We start from the raw sequence: 18,970 nt of genomic DNA, 5'->3' as shown, positions 1-18,970 counted from the left end.
TTCAGGCTGTAGTCTGGTTCATGCACCAGCTCACCTGATTTAGTAATTGCTGACATAGGGAAGCCATAGCTCCTATGGGAGGCAGGGGGAAAAATCTCACCATTTTTACTCTCTCAGTTTCTTGATGGTCATTTTCTCAGTTGTCTGGACCCCAGAGTAGTCACTGAAGCCTGCAGGTTTGTCCGTATTGGCTGTGCAGTTGTACTTTAAATGACCACTTTGATGAACATATGTGATTTTGGTACAGATGAAGTCCTATCTTGAAAGACGGCAGCAACCATTTAGCTTTTTGAATGTCAGAGTGTAATCCACAAAGTCTTCAAAAAGACTAGCCAAGATGAGCATTGCAAAAATCTCATTAGGAATAAATACAATGCTGAATGATTCATTTTCCAGCCTAATTGTAAGAAATGCTGAATCTTTGTATTCACAAGATTTGTATATACTTAGCAGGTATAGAAAACTCACGTAAATCCTTTTCCTCCACTTTTGGATTCGCAGGAAAACATATCACAACCACTGAAACTCGGTTTGTATTGTTTATTTTCCAAAATAGATAACAATCAGCATATGATTTTGCAAAATTTCAGGCTAATTTGAGTAAAAACATGAAATTCAACTTTTTTAAAGTTTCCAGGTGAATTTAAAGAGAAAAATGCTTTCCACTTCAAGAGTGCACCTCTTTCTCCCATTCTTCAAGGCAGTGACTGAGTTTGGAAAACAATAAATGACTGATTTTATATCACTTATTCAGTGAAATTAATTGTTAATATTTCCAAAGCTTTCAGATATCAAATTAAAACATTATGGAAATGAGACCTTGAACATATTTTTGACATGTCCCAATCAAATGGGAAGAAAGGATTAAGGCTAATAATGAACAAAATTTATTCTGCCAAAAGAAGCTAAAACCCCGCATCTTACAGTATATTTAAATTTTGTCAGTTTTATTTGAATTAGGTAAACTCTCAAATTAAATTAACTGATTTCAGAAAGTTATAATCTCACTTTAAGATCACTTCCACAGTAAAACCCTAGGACAAAAAATATAATATATACAAAATCACAAATTGGAAAGGAAAAAAGTGACTGGGAATATAAAAAGGCCCACTGAAAGAAAATTAAAGATTGTCGTTTTACCATGAAATGTTCTCTGTTGACAACTCTGTCTCCAGAGCAGATTTCACAGTGACAGTGGAGGCATTCACACTTCTATCTGCAGTATGCTCCTATGTGGGAAGAGCTGCTCATAGGGCAGGACATGTTCTTACTTCCTTCCAGAAATCACTGTCTAGACAACTTGTTGCAATGAGGGTTTTTTGCAGCACAAGATCTGTGCACTATGAGAGCACATTAAGACCAAGAACCCAGTTTCTATAGGGCCATGGCCAGTAATCAGACATTATCAACCTGACCCAGCAGTGTAAAAAGAAATCTTTCCCAGTTGCATTAACCTGCCAAAGACTCAGTTGTCCAGAACTCGTGTCAGTCAATTATTTGATTAAAGTACGAATGAGTTGGCACGGAGAGGGGATGAAGGAAGGGGCTGATGTTATCCTTAAATGCTAAAAATAAAAAAGCAGTATATAGCTACTGGTGTGATCAGAATCTACAAGTAGCTGGGTTGTACAAAGAGCATCATGCTACTTAACCAGCTAGCTATGTAAGGTCACTGCTGTACATTTCACAGACTAAATGCACAAAAAAAAAAAAATAGTAAGGAAATGCAAACAAATAGCAGCTTGCAAAAATGCATGATTATTTACACTGCCAGATGTACAGACAATTCAGATGCCAGTTTTCAGTCATGTGCTTTCAAATGGATCATATGCCATCCCTTCTTTTTCTCTAAGGTAACATGTCCTTTATTTCTACAGAAATGTACATTTGTTCACTGACACACTTCTTATTCACTGATCTGAGTTTGCATCAAACTGTCATGTTTACCTATTGGAAATCTGGGTTACTTTAGTGTTGGCTGGTGTATTATCCATTTACTTGGTGTTTTCTACAAGTCTATGTGATTTACCCACAGAAGAAAAGTAGAAGTATTAAAATTATTTAATCTGTTTCTTGGGACCTTCATGTTGGTTTTCCTCACCTTTGCCATGTTGTTTCACTTTCTCTGCTCACTTTGGGTTTTAGAAAGGAAAGACTGTTTATTTCTCAAACAGGCAGGGCAAACAGACTAGGCTTTTGCTGCTTCAAGTTTAACAGAAATATTCATCATTAACATGACTTGTGGAGTCAATGTACTGATACTATACTGAAGGGCTCAGAGCAAGTGTGAGCTTCAGACCACACTGGTCAATGAGACATAAAAATAGCACCAGTCACAGAGCACATTTTCATGACTTAGTGAGGCTTTTTCCTGTCATCAGTCTGATTGAACATGAAGAAGAAATGATTTAGGATTGCAGGTAGTCTTGCAATCTTGCTGATACAAGAGCTACATTCAACCTTTCACTCCTGAGATAAGATTAAAATGGAAAACAGACTCACTTCAATGCCGAGCAGGTAGCTAAAGAAAAACAAGAAGAGCAAAAGAGGCAGGAAAACACACACACACAATCAGGTCAACACTTTGTTAACGTTGCATTTCCACAAGAAATGGGGCACTTTCATGGTTCTACCTTTGTCAAATAGAGTTCATTACTGTTTGTTTTGCCTCTGCCCATGGAAACTGTTTCCAGGTACACGTGTCCAAGTGGATCACATTCTTGCAACAAGCAGTACCACTGTAGCTACTGTGAACCCCGGCAGAAAAGATAAAGTGCAAAACGTGAGCAACCACAGGACTCAGTCTTTCTACTGCCCTGGTTTCCTTGTCTTTCTCTTGGAAGCCTTTGAGTGAGTCTTTTCTTCCTTGTTTGAAGGGGGATTAGTGGGAAATTGCAGTCCAAATCCATTAGGTCCATTTAGGAAGACACACTGAAAGTAGCGGACAGGAGCTAGGAAAAGAAGGAAGAGGCGGTTAATGTTTATGTCTTCCAAACTGGCGTCATATTCCATGCTCTTTCACACACATTTTCTTTGACAATTTCACACTCGAATCCATCATTTCTCTCAGTGTCATAGTCCTAGGTCTCCCAGAATATTTTGGGATAGCTGAATAGAAGCCCCCAAAATTCACATATATATTTTCTGTTTCACAGCCACTTTCAGATACATTGAAGAGTTCCAGAAGGACTCTCATCTAATAGTGACTATGGCATGTTTTATTAGGTTTCAAATTATTATTCTGAAAAGAGGCATAATAAGTGACAGTATCTCTTTCCCAGTCTTTCACAATCAGGGAGGTTTTCTCTCTTTTGATTTTTTGCGCATTAGTCTGCGTAGTCACACTTCTTTCCATTACATTTTGAAAGAAACACATACTTTCAAGAACATATACTTTAGCACAGATGGAATTGGCCTAATTTGTTAAAAAAGCTGAGGTTGCACTCTGAGATTAATATTTTAAAGATTTTAAAAGATAACTATTAGTCAGTTATGTGTTTGGGAAAATTATTGAAGAAGTGTTAGCATGTGAAACAAGTTAGTTTTCAGGCAACTGATTTCCTAATGCCTTTTTCTTTCCTCCACCATTTATTCCATATCCAAAAAAAAAAAAAAAAAAAAGGAGGAAGAAAGAAGCTGTTCAATGTGACAGTTCTAATCTGAGATGGACTCCAGGTCTCAGGACTCCCTGTGTTATAAAATGGTTTATTCATTGCCTGGCAATGGTGGAACACAGAGTGGTGTGTCAGAAATGCCAGTACACTCAATTCAGTTATATTATCCTCTGTAGTATTCTTGACTGGTGCACATAAAGGTTAAGCATTTGTTATCTAAAAAGCACACTTGAAAATTGAGTTGGAAATCAGATCCTTCTGCAAATGACTTACCGCTTTTCCACTAAATCTAAGAATGGAAACAATTTTTTCCCCCAAATTTTCAGTATTTCTCTTGTTCCTCTGTGAGATGAATCTGAGATTTCCACAGAAAACAGAGGCAAAGCAACTCCCATGACCAGAGCTCACAGCCCCAATGTGACCAACCAAGGTTCCTCTCTGAGGCCTGACCAGCCATAGACAAGATGCATGGTGGATGTGCCATGATGTCCTCTACCATTGGCCATTTTACAGTTGCACTTGGGCAAGACCAGAAAGTTTCTGGGGAATGTTATATTTTCAACAAATAGACTTATTCCATCTTTGAAGTAAGGTAACTTTTGTTAGTAAAACTAAACTAACAGTAGTATATTGTTATTAAACCTACTATGATTAAAACCAATACTTTCCTACCAAAGTGCTTTGTCAGTTTTTTTTAATCAGACCTTAAAAAAAAGCCCAAACACACAACCCTCTCATCTTTACTTCCAGGAGGTACTGGTGATAAAGAGAAATGCCTTATAGGAAGAAATCTGCCAATTAAAACTCACCTTTCTCTGTTTAAATGGAAATTATTTCTGCATACTGCTCTTATGAATATAAAAATGAAAATAAAAAATCAAAACTCTCTCTTCTTTTTGAAGGAGTCAAGTAGGGTATCATGCACTTGCTAACCCAAATAAAGGCAAATAAATATTTTACTTAATAAAAATGACTAAATCTCCTGTATTTTACATGCAATTAGAAGACAAAAAAAAATAGCTCTTTTTCTTTACATACAGTCACAAGGTCCTGATACATACTGGCTTATATAGCTACATACTTACAAACATTTTAAACATGGTTATATATTGCAAGTATAGCATGCCTGACACTACAGCATTTTCCAGAGGTGTTATATGATCATCATTCTAAAATCACCGGTAGTATTGGTCAATGCAACCATTCCGTTTGACAGCCTCACAGTTTATTATTAAAAGCCACTAAATTCACAGAAGGAAAGGGCAAAATTTCAGATTTTTACAACTTGGCCAACAACCACAAACTAATTACAGTGGGCTGTATTACTACATTCAAAGAAGAGTCGCAGAACATGATAAAAAAAAATCTAAAATTTATGTGCATTTGGAATGTGTAATGTTATAGGTCACCCTTGATTGTGTTATTTCTGAGAGACCTGTGATGTTTGTGAAGTGAGCCCTGTTGTTTGACTGATATGTACTTATGTTGAGTACAACATTTTGAAGTGACATTCAAATGTTTACATAGCCTGTTACTTATCATCTGTCTTCAGAACACGTCAGGAAAATGTAAGATAAAGGAGAAACTCAGGAGAGATAGGGATGGCAGCAAATATTCTTATTTTGTTTGTTTGCTTGCTACTTTGTTGCATAAGATTCTAATTCCAGTAATTTATTTGTTACCATATTTAACTACCTGTGGTGAAACTTCCAGTGCTGAAATTAACTGAATGTTGAGCTTCTGTTTTTTTTTGCCAAAGAAACCCAAAAGAAGAATATAGGTATATTTTAAAAAAAGAAAAAAAGGAAAAAAAAATTAATTATTTTCTTGGTATTAAAAATCGTTTTCTTTAAAAAGTGCCAGTATCCTAGGAGACTAAAGGGGCAATGTCAAGGGCAGAAGACATCTACCCTTTCTGTCAATGGTGATGAGACTAAGATCAGAAGACATGATGAAGACCGTGACTGCTCAAGTGAAAACAGTGGTTGGCCATGGCAGGAGACCAACACAAATCTGGCAAAGTGCTTGGGCTGGGTGATTCTTGGGGTGACAAAGACTGAACTATTTTGGTACATTGTATTGTATGTGAGATCTAGTAGATATTGTTATCCGAGTACAAGATTTGGGAAGCAAGGTGCTGTGCTTCCAAATGCAGGTATAGGAAGAAGGCATTTTCAGGTTCTGTATGATATTCAAACTATTAAATAAAGCCTTTTTTGCCCCTACTCTCTTTGTAGATTGTTTTTTGCTATGTGCTATTTCAGTATTTACTTTAATGTTGTCCTTAGGTTGCTTTATCATGCAAATCTGAGCTGCAAAACATGCAGATGAAAACTTAATTCAAACAAATTTCAATGTCTTTGGAACTGTATCTGTATCAGAATCTGCAACAGTGTTAAGATACAAGCCATAGCCAGGAGAACAAATTGAATTTTGACATGCAAGTAAGACTATGAATGCATCCCATTCTGTCTTCTTATTCCCACATTCAATGTGAATACAGAATTTGCCTTTTAAACTGAAGAGGGTTCTCACTTTCAATGTATTGTCTCATATCTTCAGGGCAAATGTTACCAGGAAAAGATGAAGATTAGGAGCAAAACATGCGGTTTAACACTAGATGTCTTTTGTCAGCTTAGCTGAGACAAAACCAGCCTTATATCTGGCTTTATGTTTTTGTTTAGGACATGGATTGTGAGAATGCATATAATTACTTAAATTTCCTTATGAATATTACAGTGGAAATAAAAAAAAGTCAGTGCTGGAAAAGTGTAGATTTTCTTTTTTTTTTAACAAAATGTTGTTACATAAAGACATCTGACAACTAATTTGTTTCTGAAAAACTGGAGAAGGTGGTATTTGCTTCTTTGTTTTTCACTTTGTGAAAGGAAAGGGGACATTTTTCTCACAAAAACAGAGAAATCTTTTAAACTATTCTTGATCTTTTAAAGTTATTTTTGCCAAGGTGGAAAGCCATTTGGAATGAGAATAGCCAAGATGAGTTCCAGGAAGCAGAGAAACACAATCTCCCGTGGATTCAGGGTTTGTGTGAAGCTGTTTAGGTCTGGTCAAAAGGAAATGCTAACTATGTTCCATAGATATCCAATAAATTATAAAAATATCCCAGCGACCTTATATGTGCTCTTGATCTCTAAGTGACATGCATCTTACACAGAGGGCTGGTTTCAAACAATGTGAGGAATATTGCAAAAACTCTTTCTTGACACTTTCATTTCTTCAGCAGAAAGGAAGAAACCAGCCTAGTGAGGTCCCTTTGGACGGAAACACACCTGGCTACTCAAGACAACACAGTTTGATTAAAAAATCAGATTTATCTTTTTTTTTTTGAGAAATCCTTTTCAACTCCTTTCTTACTATCGAGCATACTATACAGCCACACTACTGCCATTCTCAAGAACTACAATGTTTAATGGGAAGGAAGGGGGTGAATAGGAGAATACTTTTTATGTCCATTACACATAAGCAAGAAATAACACTATCACTATAAATCAATTTTATATATCTAAAAATATCCCCTTAAAATGACATTTTTCTAGCTTTGTATAGAAAATGCATGGACAGTAAAGGGAATAAAAGCAGTTGTCCCATGAGGATAGTTCTTTTGCATCTTATTTTGTTTCTTGAATAAGGGAATAAAAATTGAGAATGGTCAGAAAGTAGCTCTCAAAGCTACTTTTAAAGTGTCTGTGATATAATGCAATTGCTGATCTTTGAAAACACCATCCAAGTTTTCATATCTATTTTAGCAGAGGGTCTGTCAGACAATAAGTTATTTAATCAAAAATACTAAAGGTGTTTCAGTAGCAGAGTTAAATACTAGAAACAACATTGTTATTACAGCCATAAGTACTCAGATCATGCACATATTCTCCTTAACAACTCTTTTTCAAGCATCATGGGACTTCAAGGCCTGGAGTAGGTAAAATAGTTATACTTTAGAAGAATAAACACACTTTCTCTCAGAAATTCTGCTCAACAATGAGCAAAAACCACCCAGAAGATTCTTCCATGCCTTATGAGTACCTGTGGTTCTAATTCAGAAATATTGCTAAATGCACAAACCAGTCTTTATCAGTGTTTCAATCAGTGGGACAAAAATAGTATCAGTACAAAGTCAGTAATACATGTCTTTAATAACACTTTCTCAGTATAAAACATGTAAATCTATCGAATCAATAGCGCTAGAAGGTCACTCTGGCCATATTTAGTGTCATTACAGGAGAAAAAAATCACCACAGTAAAAACATGCAGAAATCCCAAGAACAGAACTAGTTAAAATCAATTATGATTTGTTACTTATCAAAGTCAGAGCTCTTTTGAAAACATAACAACAAAGCTCAGCAAATGAGACCTTCTTTCTAACAAAACCAATTTCTACAATAAAATGTGATATTAATTATTTCTTTTAGCTTGAATGTGATAGGTGACACCTAGCAATCATTTAAGGGAACAAAAAAAATCTGTATTTTGCTAACTGGCTCTTGCACTGTCTAGTAAGAAGGCTTAATGGATATATAAGTTGCATGTTTAGTGAAATGTGTTATATTCAATGTTATGGTCACTGCACACAAACCACGTTACTCTTACAAAAATGTGTGAATATCTCCAAAGTGTGACATTCCCCCAAAATTCATTTAAAAATTCTTTGTGTTAGACAGTAAAACCATGCAAGATGTAACAGTGTGACACGTATGTGGTAATATAGAGACTTCCAACAAAGCATAGCAACGATCAGAGTACACAGTATTTACAATCTTGCTAGCACTGAGCTTCCAAAGGAGTCCGGTGCTGGCATTATGTGTTTTATTACTAAAACACGGGAGCAAGTGAATGAATCATTCAAGGAATGCTATTTAAGAAGGACCAAAAAGTAATGTAGGCCTGATCCAAAGTGCATGAAAATTTCTTGGATTTTTTCACAAACTACAGTGGTAATTACATGAGACTACAGTGGTATTTGGTGGGCAGCAATACAGAACTGGATTTTATTCCTACTGCTCAATAAACGATGACAGTGTCTTAATAGGATGCACTGTGTGCTGATCATGTATCTTAGGCATGTTGACGTGACATGGTCTCTGTTGGCTCATTCCTACGGCCAGCATGTTCAATTAATGTAATTACAACATATTGCATTAAAATAATTGCTTCTAATGAACTGTCAGTCACTAAAAGATTGGTTTAAACTTCACATACAAAAACATTTATGCCACAAAAATGTATAAAACCAAAGAAGGTGGTAAAAAAAAAATCAGGAATCTTGTCATGTTAACAAGAATGGATACCAAATGACTGGAAGTTAATGCCAGATATTTCTTCAGCTGTGAAGGTATGGGATGGAGAGAAGGGGAGAGCAGAGGGGTAAAGAGAGAGTAGGGAAGGGAAGCAGTGAATAAGACAGTTAAGCAACTAATGAAAGTGAAACTGGTGTTTGAATGATACAAGTACTTTGTTCATTTCAGTTGCCATTGTAACTGAAAAACTTTTTTTAATACAGGGGATTTTTGGATGCATGTAGCATTATGTATACACATTTATCTTCCTCAGTGAGAATGTTTCTGCTGGGAGTAGCAGCACTTCATGACAAGAAAAACTCAAGTACTTGAACCATACTACTGACAAACCCCGTTCGGCCCAAATTCATCCTATTTAACATCAGACACTAGAAGCATTGCCGTCTGGATTTAGTTCCAGATCAATGACATAATGCTAGGAGGAGATTCAGATTTTGAAGGGATGAGTAACCCATTGAACAAGTTCCCCTCTCCTTGACCATGGCACTTGTGGTGCAGATATGCCTTTATTTAAAGACTTATGATTAAGAGGCTCGGATCTGTGCCCGTGTGCTACTTAAAACGAAAGATATAGCTAAATTATAATGTCTTCCTCACTCTGAATTTGCACATGTCTAGGAGCAAGAAAAAATGTAAAGAAACTGTAGGAGCTCAATAGGCTGGCTTCTCTAAAATATTTCATGGCATCTGCTGTCAGTTCTGGTCTCACTAATTAAGAATTACATCACATAATTATGATTTGTCCACTGGTTTTGACTATACTGATGATAAACTAGATGCATGAACTCACTCTAATATCAGGATGCCTGTTTTTCAGCTGATAAATATTTAAAATCAAAATCTATGTTGATAAAATGTAAGACAGTTGCTTTGTCCTTTAAGCAATGTCCACTTTAGAAAAGAAGGGATATGACAGAGGAATTTTTTCTTAAAGTTTAAGAGGGGTTTGAAGAAATGGCCATTTATCTGAAGCAAAGATTAAATCATCTCTGCCTCAGAAAACTGTTGAAGAATTACATTTTGTGTAGAAATTTGCTTTCATAACATATGTCACAGAAATACATAACATATACTTCTATTTACTTACAGTGTGATTTGAGAAGAGATATCAGTCAAACTGAAGGGCAAAACCAACTTAACAGTGAGAAACATTAAGATATTAGATATTGATATTTCATTTGTGGCAAAATCATTCAGAGACTCATACTGTGATATATATTTTTTCACTTGACTTGGCACAAGTTCAGTCTATATTTATAAATGCACGGAGCCACTTATTTTAATTTTAGTGAAATGTTTTGACCTAGTTAAGAGGAAGGGAATTAAATAATTGTCCAACAGGCATAACTAACATTACTAATTGGATTCATTTTGCTAAGTTAGGCAAATCAGATTCTCATTACTGTATCTAAACCAGCACACTAAATAATGTATTTTTTCATAGCCTTTTTTTCCATAGGCTGTGACCCTCATCTGTTTTTTAGTTAGACCAACTTATCCCTACATTTATATAAAAATGGGTGTTTCTCTAATAATTCATTAGGCAAATCATCTTTAGGCTTAACATGAGAGGCAAACATTTCATAAATTAATTGTAAAAAAACCCCAGTTTTGATTACCTCATTGTCAACTTTGCTCATCTTCCAACTCATTTTTTCATCAAAGATCCTTTGTTCTTTCTGGGATCTCTCTCTGGACTCTGAATTTTCCCTTAGTATATTCCCTGGTAGAATTTTGCTCATTGCCTTTTGATGTAAACAACCATTCCAAGTTCAGAGGGTACATTATCAAATATGGGAGAGGTCTAATAATGTCTCCAACGACAACAGCAAATATTACTCCATTATGGACTGCAAAACTCTCCAGATATTAAATTTAGTGCTGTATCTGTGCATGAGCCACAGAACTAGCTGCATATGTTACTAGATGTGCCTGATAGTATAAGTCCAGAATTATTTTTAAATTTTACCCAGTAACCATTTTGAAGTACTTTATGAAAAGAAGTTTCTGAAGCAGAAACAGATCTTTATAAGAAATAGATAAATCTTATCTATTAGCCTCTAGCACCAAGAACTCTTGTATTAATGGATCTGGAATTGTACAAACTCAAGAGGAACAGGCAGCTGGTGTTCCAGCCATATTATTCTGTAACTCCGTAGCTCTCGTACCCTCCTGGGAAGTGGAAGGTATAAATCTGAGTCTTTCCAGTGAAGAGGATTCTGAAAGGGTGTCAGCTAAACCCCTTAAAGAGTACACAGTGACTACACAGGTATAGAGAAAAGATCATCTTTGCCATCATTTTAAAAGCAAAGTAATTACAGCTGCATTTTGTCAGGGGCCTGATGTAGCGAATGGGTTAGTTGTACTCAAAGCTTGTCAGGCAGACAGGAGTTGTTAATCAAGTTTCTGGATCCAAATGAAGTTTTTGTAGGAACTGGGTACTAGGCCAGCAGTTTTCCTAGTTTCAAAACCAGGGATGTAGGGGCCAAAAAATTCTGTGCTTGTGTAGCAATGTAGAAATCTTAAGCTTTATGGAACCTCTTCAGCAGATTGTTCTGAACATTAAAATCTTCTAAAATAATATTTTGGGTCTGACCTTATATTTTTAAGAGTGATTTTCACTATTGATTTACAAGGAGTCTCTCTACTCATTGATCTTCAGGATTTATCTCTTCTAGATTTTAAGTGAGAGTCTATAGATGGGATCTGTAAAGTATATTCACAGTTACAGCACAGATAAGCTTTGCATAATAATAAGAAAAGATTCTCAGTGATTGGAAGACTGAGCTAGTAAAGTGCAAGTGCAATTAACACATAGCTAATATTTAGATGCTACATAGTCACTGAACTGAATCAATCCTTCTTTTGTCACTGTGTTGATAACTGGGAAAACTTATGATTGTTTCCTGGAGAGGTGGACTTCAAACTGAATCTGAATAACTCTCATCATAATGAAAGGCTGATTGAGAATCAATCTCAGTAATTCCTAACCTTGACAACAAATAAACTCAAGGTAAAGTAATGGAATTACCGAATATAATCAAAGATAAAAAATGAGGTAATTTTAGAGCTAGAGATAGATGCTCTCCTGTAGAAGACACAGCAGGAAGCTAAAGTGCCTCTATATTCTCCCCATGAATTCCCTTGTTTCCAAAGATAAAACTTACCCTTTGGGCATTTAAATATAATGTCTATAATTCATAATTTAGATTACAATGCCACTATGCTGAGAAGCTATCTATGAGCTTATAATTATCAGAAAATCTGATGTATTGCTCTCATTTGTGGTGTGTATTTACAGATATTGAGTTCCAAAACTTATTGCAATCCATAAGAAGTTTTGCAATGACATTGAATCAGTTTCAGGCAAGATCATATAGCTTTCATTTTACCTAGCTATCACGATATTACTGTTAATGTACAGTATTCCTCCATGTCTCTAGTTATACAAGCCTGCCAGTATTTAGTCTCCAGGTATTTCTTTAAAAGTCAGCTTCAGAATAGTGCAATGACTAACACCAAGTTGTTGGAAAACCCACATATGCAGCCATGGTCCTCACAATTGTAACAAGCATGACATTGAGACATGTATGCGTATCCACAGAATGGAGGCTGTTCCACACAGGTTGTCTTTCAAGCTGCCTTAGTGTGCAGCTCATCCTGCTCTCACACTGAGAGCTTGTACTGCAGAGTGATGAACACCCTGCAAAATCTTACTGAACGAGAATATCCTGCATAGACACAAGCCCTGTAAATGAATAAGCACAGATCTTGTACAAAACATTCTGAAACTTGTCAGAGTGCCTGTTCCTTATATTATTTTCCAACCAACGGTACCCTTTCTTATATCCAGAAAATACAAAATTAATGCTAGTGATTTATTGCTGAATTCTTGTGAGAAAAAATGATGAATCTTTGATATCAATTATGTCAAGGATGCTATTACTGTTTTCATTATCACTTTTAGAGACACAGTTGCTACAGTTAATGGTCCCTTCCTTGAGCTATATTTCTATTTGGGTGACAAGGAGAGCAGAAAATACAGTATCTGCAGTTCATCACCTGTCTATAGATGAGAGCTACCTGCCCTGCAGTGATGGAGTTCTTGCCTTCTCTTTTTGAATATTGCGCATTATTTTTAAAGTAGTTCAATGCTTCTATTTTATAGAACAGTACCAATATGTTTGTGCTTAATGAAATTGACCAAAATAGCAACATTAGAATATTGAAAAATATAATATTTTCCTCCAAAGTCTTCAAAAGCTTCAGAACCAAGGAAAAAATAAAGGCAAGTGGTCTCATTTTCTTTCGAAATAATGATCCACGGCAAAAAAACCCTTACACATTGCACTGCTAACAAGTTTATGTTCTACCAGCATTGACAAACCATCCTTAATGATCTCTCAAAAGGTTCTTTCTTGTACCAAACATCATATTCAATAGAAATTTCTGCTTCTGCTGGTTTGGAAATCACCTTTGAAGTGGAAAATATATTACAGTAAGACAGAAAGTACAAAGCAATCAAACAACCTTACAATAAGAAACCAATCACCATGTGTTAATAGATATGTGCAGTGAATTAATCTACTGGAGGTGCTGGGGTTTTCCTGTGGTGATCTTTGAATATCTCTTGCTCATAATATAATGAGATGATTCCTCTTTATGCTAGAAAACACATGAGAAACTCTATTGCTCTTGATCACCACAGGAGCCGAGGAAAAATCTAGCTGAGAAATGCTTTTGTTCATAAAGTGCAAGTATAGTATGTTCATATAAACAGTGTTCAAACTCTGCTTAAAGATAATTTTAGCTTCCCAGAGGTACAACTTCTTTTACTAGACAGTAAGTGTAGAATATCACATGTCCAAGAAAGTTTAAAACCTCAAATAATATATGAGGGTAGACACGTGAACTACAACACATCTGTTTACATGGATGTTAGCATGAGTAGTTTGTTTCTTTTGACCTTGAGAATAATCCACACATTTATCTAATTTAACAAAGAAATTTCTATGAGATTAGTATCAATCTCATTATTCCTCACTTTTCGTGCTCACACAACACAGCCTCTCTTTATTTCTGCCACGTTTGAACATTTGTGGGCTTAGATAACAGCACAGTAAAAACATCAACCTTGTCAACTAACTATATGACAAATGCAACACATTTCCTGTTACAAAGTAATTACAATAAACAAAACCAACTTTTGATTAATTTGTATTTTCATACTCTAGTATAAGCCTTGGAACAAACTAGGACTTGTATAAAAGTATACAGCTGTTCATATAAAGGGTATGTTAGATAGTCCTTACCACAGATTTGAATTTGTACACTCCTCAAATTTTACTCCAAGAGTCAAAAAATCTGCTTCTTTGTGCTTGCAAATACATTTGTTATAAGACAGAAGAAAAAAAAAAAGTTCCAAGAATTCAGAATGTTTTTTGTGTGATTTCAGTCGGGGTACAAGTGTCAATTTTGACATTTAGGACAGGAGAAAAAAGGGGAAATAATTCTAAGGAATTGCTTGCAGCTCTACAGGGGAGTGAAATTTTGTGTCATAGCACATAACACCATTGTTTATGAAAGGTACAGTACTGCTTATAATTCTGTTTATATGTGAAGCATTCTAAACTTGAAGATATATACAGCTTTTTAAATTGCTTATTTTTCTTTATCTGATTGCTTTTTAATAACAGGAAAATAACAGGACTCTGATCAAAACTCTAAGAACACATGAATCTATTCAGCTTTTGAAAGCCGAAATTAGATTTACTATTTAAATTTTTAGATTAGCTCAGAATGCATAAATCCTTTTCTACTTCAATTTATCAGCAAAAAGTATTAGTATTCAGTGCACTGTGGAAAATGCACTAGCTTCGTCTGCAAACAGAACAAGCAAAAGCTATCAAGTTCCAACTCAAATATACATCACCTAGGATTTGGTCTCAACTGCTAAATTCTCAGTTTGAGCAAATACAATAGAACAACATTCACAAAGAGAAATTACTTCGATCTTCTGGAAACCCTTCCTCCATTGTCTGAAAACTAACTTATTTTTAGTGGACAAAAATAGTTTGAAAACACTTACACAGTAAGTTCTGCTTGCAAAGCTGGTTATGAAGAACTATTTGCACAGAGCTGCTTCTGATCTGGGAAACACCCACTCAGGAACAATTATACAATGTTAGTGTACATTCTAAATTAACTGATCCTAACAATTACTGTAAATGAAAGCAACAGTAACACAGTTTTTGAATTGAGTAAACTTTGCAGGAATGTGGTGTGCAGGAGAAAGTCCACTGTACATTCCTGGTTCACACTGAATTTGGAAATTTGCTCCATAAGATAATTATTTTCTCTCCTGGCAAAATCTTTGGTTATTTATTATGATCAACATTACCTGATCTAAATGAATTTTATATTAATAAAATAGTAATAAGTTTTTGCGAGCATAGATTCTATCTTCTGCATCTATGAGTCAACAACAGAATCATTAGGATGAATTAAAGGTTATATCTGACTCTAGAACTCTGTATTCCTGATTAAAAAAGAAAAAAGAAAAAAGAAAAAAGAAAAAAGAAAAAAGAAAAAAAATATCTATGTCATTCTAATATGTAGATGTAGTTGCTCTTGTAGAACAAAGTCTCATGAGCCATGGGTGCAAAGATTTTCATACAAATACACATGTTACCATGTGGATGCTTGATATTGGCATTTAATTTGCATTTTCTGTTTCTTGATGTCAGATTGTTTTGTATTCATTTTATACTTATCTACGTTTTCCATTATTATAATTCAAATATTTTAAGTTTATATATATGGATAAATAGATATTTCTAAATACACAGATACATATAACTACCCATATATTACACATTTTATATAATGTAGATAGGACTCTAAAGCATTTAACTTACAGCAAAAGAGGAAAAAAATCATATACAACAAAACAATCTACATGATTAGAAGTAGTTTAAGACAACAAAGTTGCACTGGAAGGATCCATATTAATATCTAGTTCATATTTTCTGTGTAAACCAGTTACACCTCACAGGTGAGATTAAAGACTTTGATCCTTGTCTGCCATGAATCAGTGCAGTTTTACAGAAGTAATTTGGTTTAATTTATACCAGTGAAGAATCTGGAACAAATTTGTATTTTTACCATAAACTAGGAAAAACATGGAGGTAGCCAATAACACAATGCAGGGAGATTTCTTCTGAAGATGTCCTAGCTTTATTCACCTGTTTTGTGTGTGTGTGTGTGTGAGTGTGGTGAGGTGGAAGGCACACTGTGATGGGAGGCAAGATTTATTAATGTGAGAGAAAATAAATTGTACATGCTTTTCCTTATGTGGTTTATTATAGAACAGTTTTTATGTGAGGAGCATATATTTTAAATAATGCACTGCCAAATTAATTACAGACCACTTGGTTTATAAAGTAAATAATTGAATAAATGTTTAAGAGTTTCGGAAGATAATAAAGAAATACCATTTGAGCAAATCATTCTCCGCAGGAACATTATTTATAGATTTGATGTACCTGGCTTGCCTCACATCTTGTCTCATAGATTAGAATGACAGATGTGAAAAGGTCGCAAATGTGATCTCCTTTACAAAAAACAACAACATAACCAAAACAAGCCAAAGCACAAAACTAAGAACAATAAAAGCAAAACAAAAACAAACCCAAAACAAAGAAACAAAAAAATCCCACAACCAAAAAACAACCAAAAAGGAAAATATCGGCAAAGAAAATGAAGTTCTGTTATAGTAAAGGAAAATCACGTACCTGATGTCAGGTTGTGATGTTGTGGAACTTCTTTTGCTGGTGGGACTCCTAAAGAACAAAACATAGATGACAAATTAATCTTCCGTTTCAGGCCAAAATATTTAAATAAATTTAAATAAGTAACATGCTAATTTCTTGGAAACAACTCACAGATTGAAATATATATAGACACCAGATTATCTTTTTAGAGTATGACTTTCCTAGTAAATTATTTAAATATAGAAATTTTATGTCTAGTAAAACCATAAAAGCAACTGTTTTGTGATAGTAGTTTAGCAAACTTGCAAAAGTACAACTAACTGTTATCCTTCGAGGTACCAGGACTTCCATAAACATACAATGTTTATATGCAAGTCACTGTCTTTAATTAATGTAGAGAAGCCATTTATGTCTTAGACCACTAACTTAACAAATTAGTGTAACTTACTACTATTATTTGTCTTCAGAGCTACAGCAGAAACCATTTTTCTGGATATTACTGTAGGGAAGCAAAGTCAGTGCTGTGTCCAACAGATTAGTCAGAATGTAGGTGACCATGAAGTAATATATCTAATGTGTGAAAGGTGCTTCTTCTTATCTATGTAATTACGCTACAATATGAAGCTGGTGATCTAAAAAACCCCACAAGTTATGGGGATGAACTTTGCACCACCTCATTAGAGAGTGTAACAGCAGACTAACTGGGGATCACAACCCCGTGTGTTTGTGGAACTGGCACTGGAGGACCTTGCAGAGAGGCTGGTGCTGGACCAGCCAGGGAGGGTCATCCTTGATATTCATGTGCAAAGGAGCCATCAGGCATTCAATTACTGGGAACTTCTGCACAATTTCATCATTTTCATTTACTTGCACACATTTAGGAAGACTAAAAAAGTGCCTCTTTCCAATCCCACGGAAAAAACCTAATGTTTGCATTTTCACTGCTGTTTGCAGAGACTATTGTCCCTTTATTACCTTTGCTTTTTTCGTCTTTCAGATGTTTCTTCTCAATTGCTTTTTCTAGAAAGGAAAAAGTAACACAGTTCAAGGTAGGTAAATTGGCTGAATTCTGAATAGAACATTACTTAGAGTTTGCAAATAAAATCCTTTGAAAATGAACACAGATATTTCAGGGGTTGTTTCAAACAGCAATACATGCAAAATTGTAATCTCATACTATTTTTATTGGTATCTTCTACATATCAGAGCACACACAGAGTAAATTCCTACCTTCTTTTTCCTTAGCTGTCTTTGTTTTTTTGGTGGCTAGAAAGATTTGCAAGGAAACAACATTAAGTGACAGGCATCAGAAACATGCGGCTCTTAGCATAAATATGTTGCACAAAGCCTTAGCAATTTCCCTGGAATAATAACTGTGGTAATGTGTCTCATGGCACATATACAATGTATCTAATATTACAACAGTGGCTGCTACCTTTAGTAGCTGTAGCAGTTCTGGGTATTCCGAACAGTTGTTGAAAATGGAATATTGCTGGTTGCAGAGCAGTTTGGAAACTCCTGATAGATGCTTCAGGCACTAGAATTCTGTAATTCCCTAACTACTGCCAGAATTTTGTAATTATTTGTTCCCAAAATGTATCAGAGAAGGAACCCTCTGCTTGTTGCCTGCTTTTTACCCTCTTTTCAGAGCGATCTCAATCATCTGAAAGAAATAAACAAAAAAAAAACCAACAAAACCAAAACCAAAACAACGACAAAACCCCCACCCAACAAAACAACACCCCAGGATATCGAGCTAGGTGGACTGTTAGAACCACGAAATGTGACCACTCTGATGTCCTGCAGTAGTAGATTCTGATTTATTTAGTTTATTTTTCTCTAATTGTACATTCACTCAGAACATGTGCTTTTTTTTTTCTTTTCAACATCCTTTTCCACAGAACACAAACACAGACATTTGTTCTGTGACTCCATTCAACAAGGCAGTTTGAAATTAAATAAGGTGTATTGCTTCAGACGTCTGAGCCCATTTCAGTATTCCCTGCTGAGTACAGCAGAAAACTGGCAGGCTGACTTCGAATTGTTCATTTTCACTTCATATGGCCCGACTAGCTGTAATAACATTTTTTCAATGTCTTCTGGTGCATGTGCTATCTGATTAATGCCAGTTTGCTCAGTTCTGATCACCAGTGTCTCACTCAATGAAACATACTGCAGATGAAGAACGGTCAAAATAACATAATTAGCTGATCAAAACAGTCTGTGGTAGAAAACTGTGTAGCTGCAATGCTGTCAGTTTACCAATGCT

The 18,970-nt window shown here is 35.3% G+C and overlaps 1 protein-coding gene across 4 annotated transcripts in view; it reads right to left on the bottom strand.

Annotated features, from left to right (window-relative positions):
• Positions 1-534: 534 nt before the first annotated feature.
• Positions 535-18,970, bottom strand: part of TRDN (triadin) — a 221,109-nt gene continuing 202,673 nt past the window's right edge. For all 4 annotated transcript variants that reach the window (XM_071806589.1, XM_071806590.1, XM_071806591.1 and 1 more), the window contains 4 exons: positions 17,932-17,967; positions 17,677-17,721; positions 16,723-16,770; positions 535-2,951 (listed from right to left, as the gene is read on the bottom strand). In XM_071806589.1, coding sequence (XP_071662690.1) covers positions 2,809-2,951; positions 16,723-16,770; positions 17,677-17,721; positions 17,932-17,967 — 272 coding nt within the window. In that variant the 3' untranslated portion in view covers positions 535-2,808. The remainder of the gene's footprint in view (positions 2,952-16,722; positions 16,771-17,676; positions 17,722-17,931; positions 17,968-18,970) is intronic.

This window comes from Patagioenas fasciata, chromosome 3 (genome assembly GCF_037038585.1).
Source record: "Patagioenas fasciata isolate bPatFas1 chromosome 3, bPatFas1.hap1, whole genome shotgun sequence".
NCBI classification, from domain to species: domain Eukaryota; kingdom Metazoa; phylum Chordata; class Aves; order Columbiformes; family Columbidae; genus Patagioenas; species Patagioenas fasciata.
The sequence above is the reverse complement of the archived record's forward strand: the minus strand, read 5'-3'. Positions and strand labels throughout refer to the sequence as shown.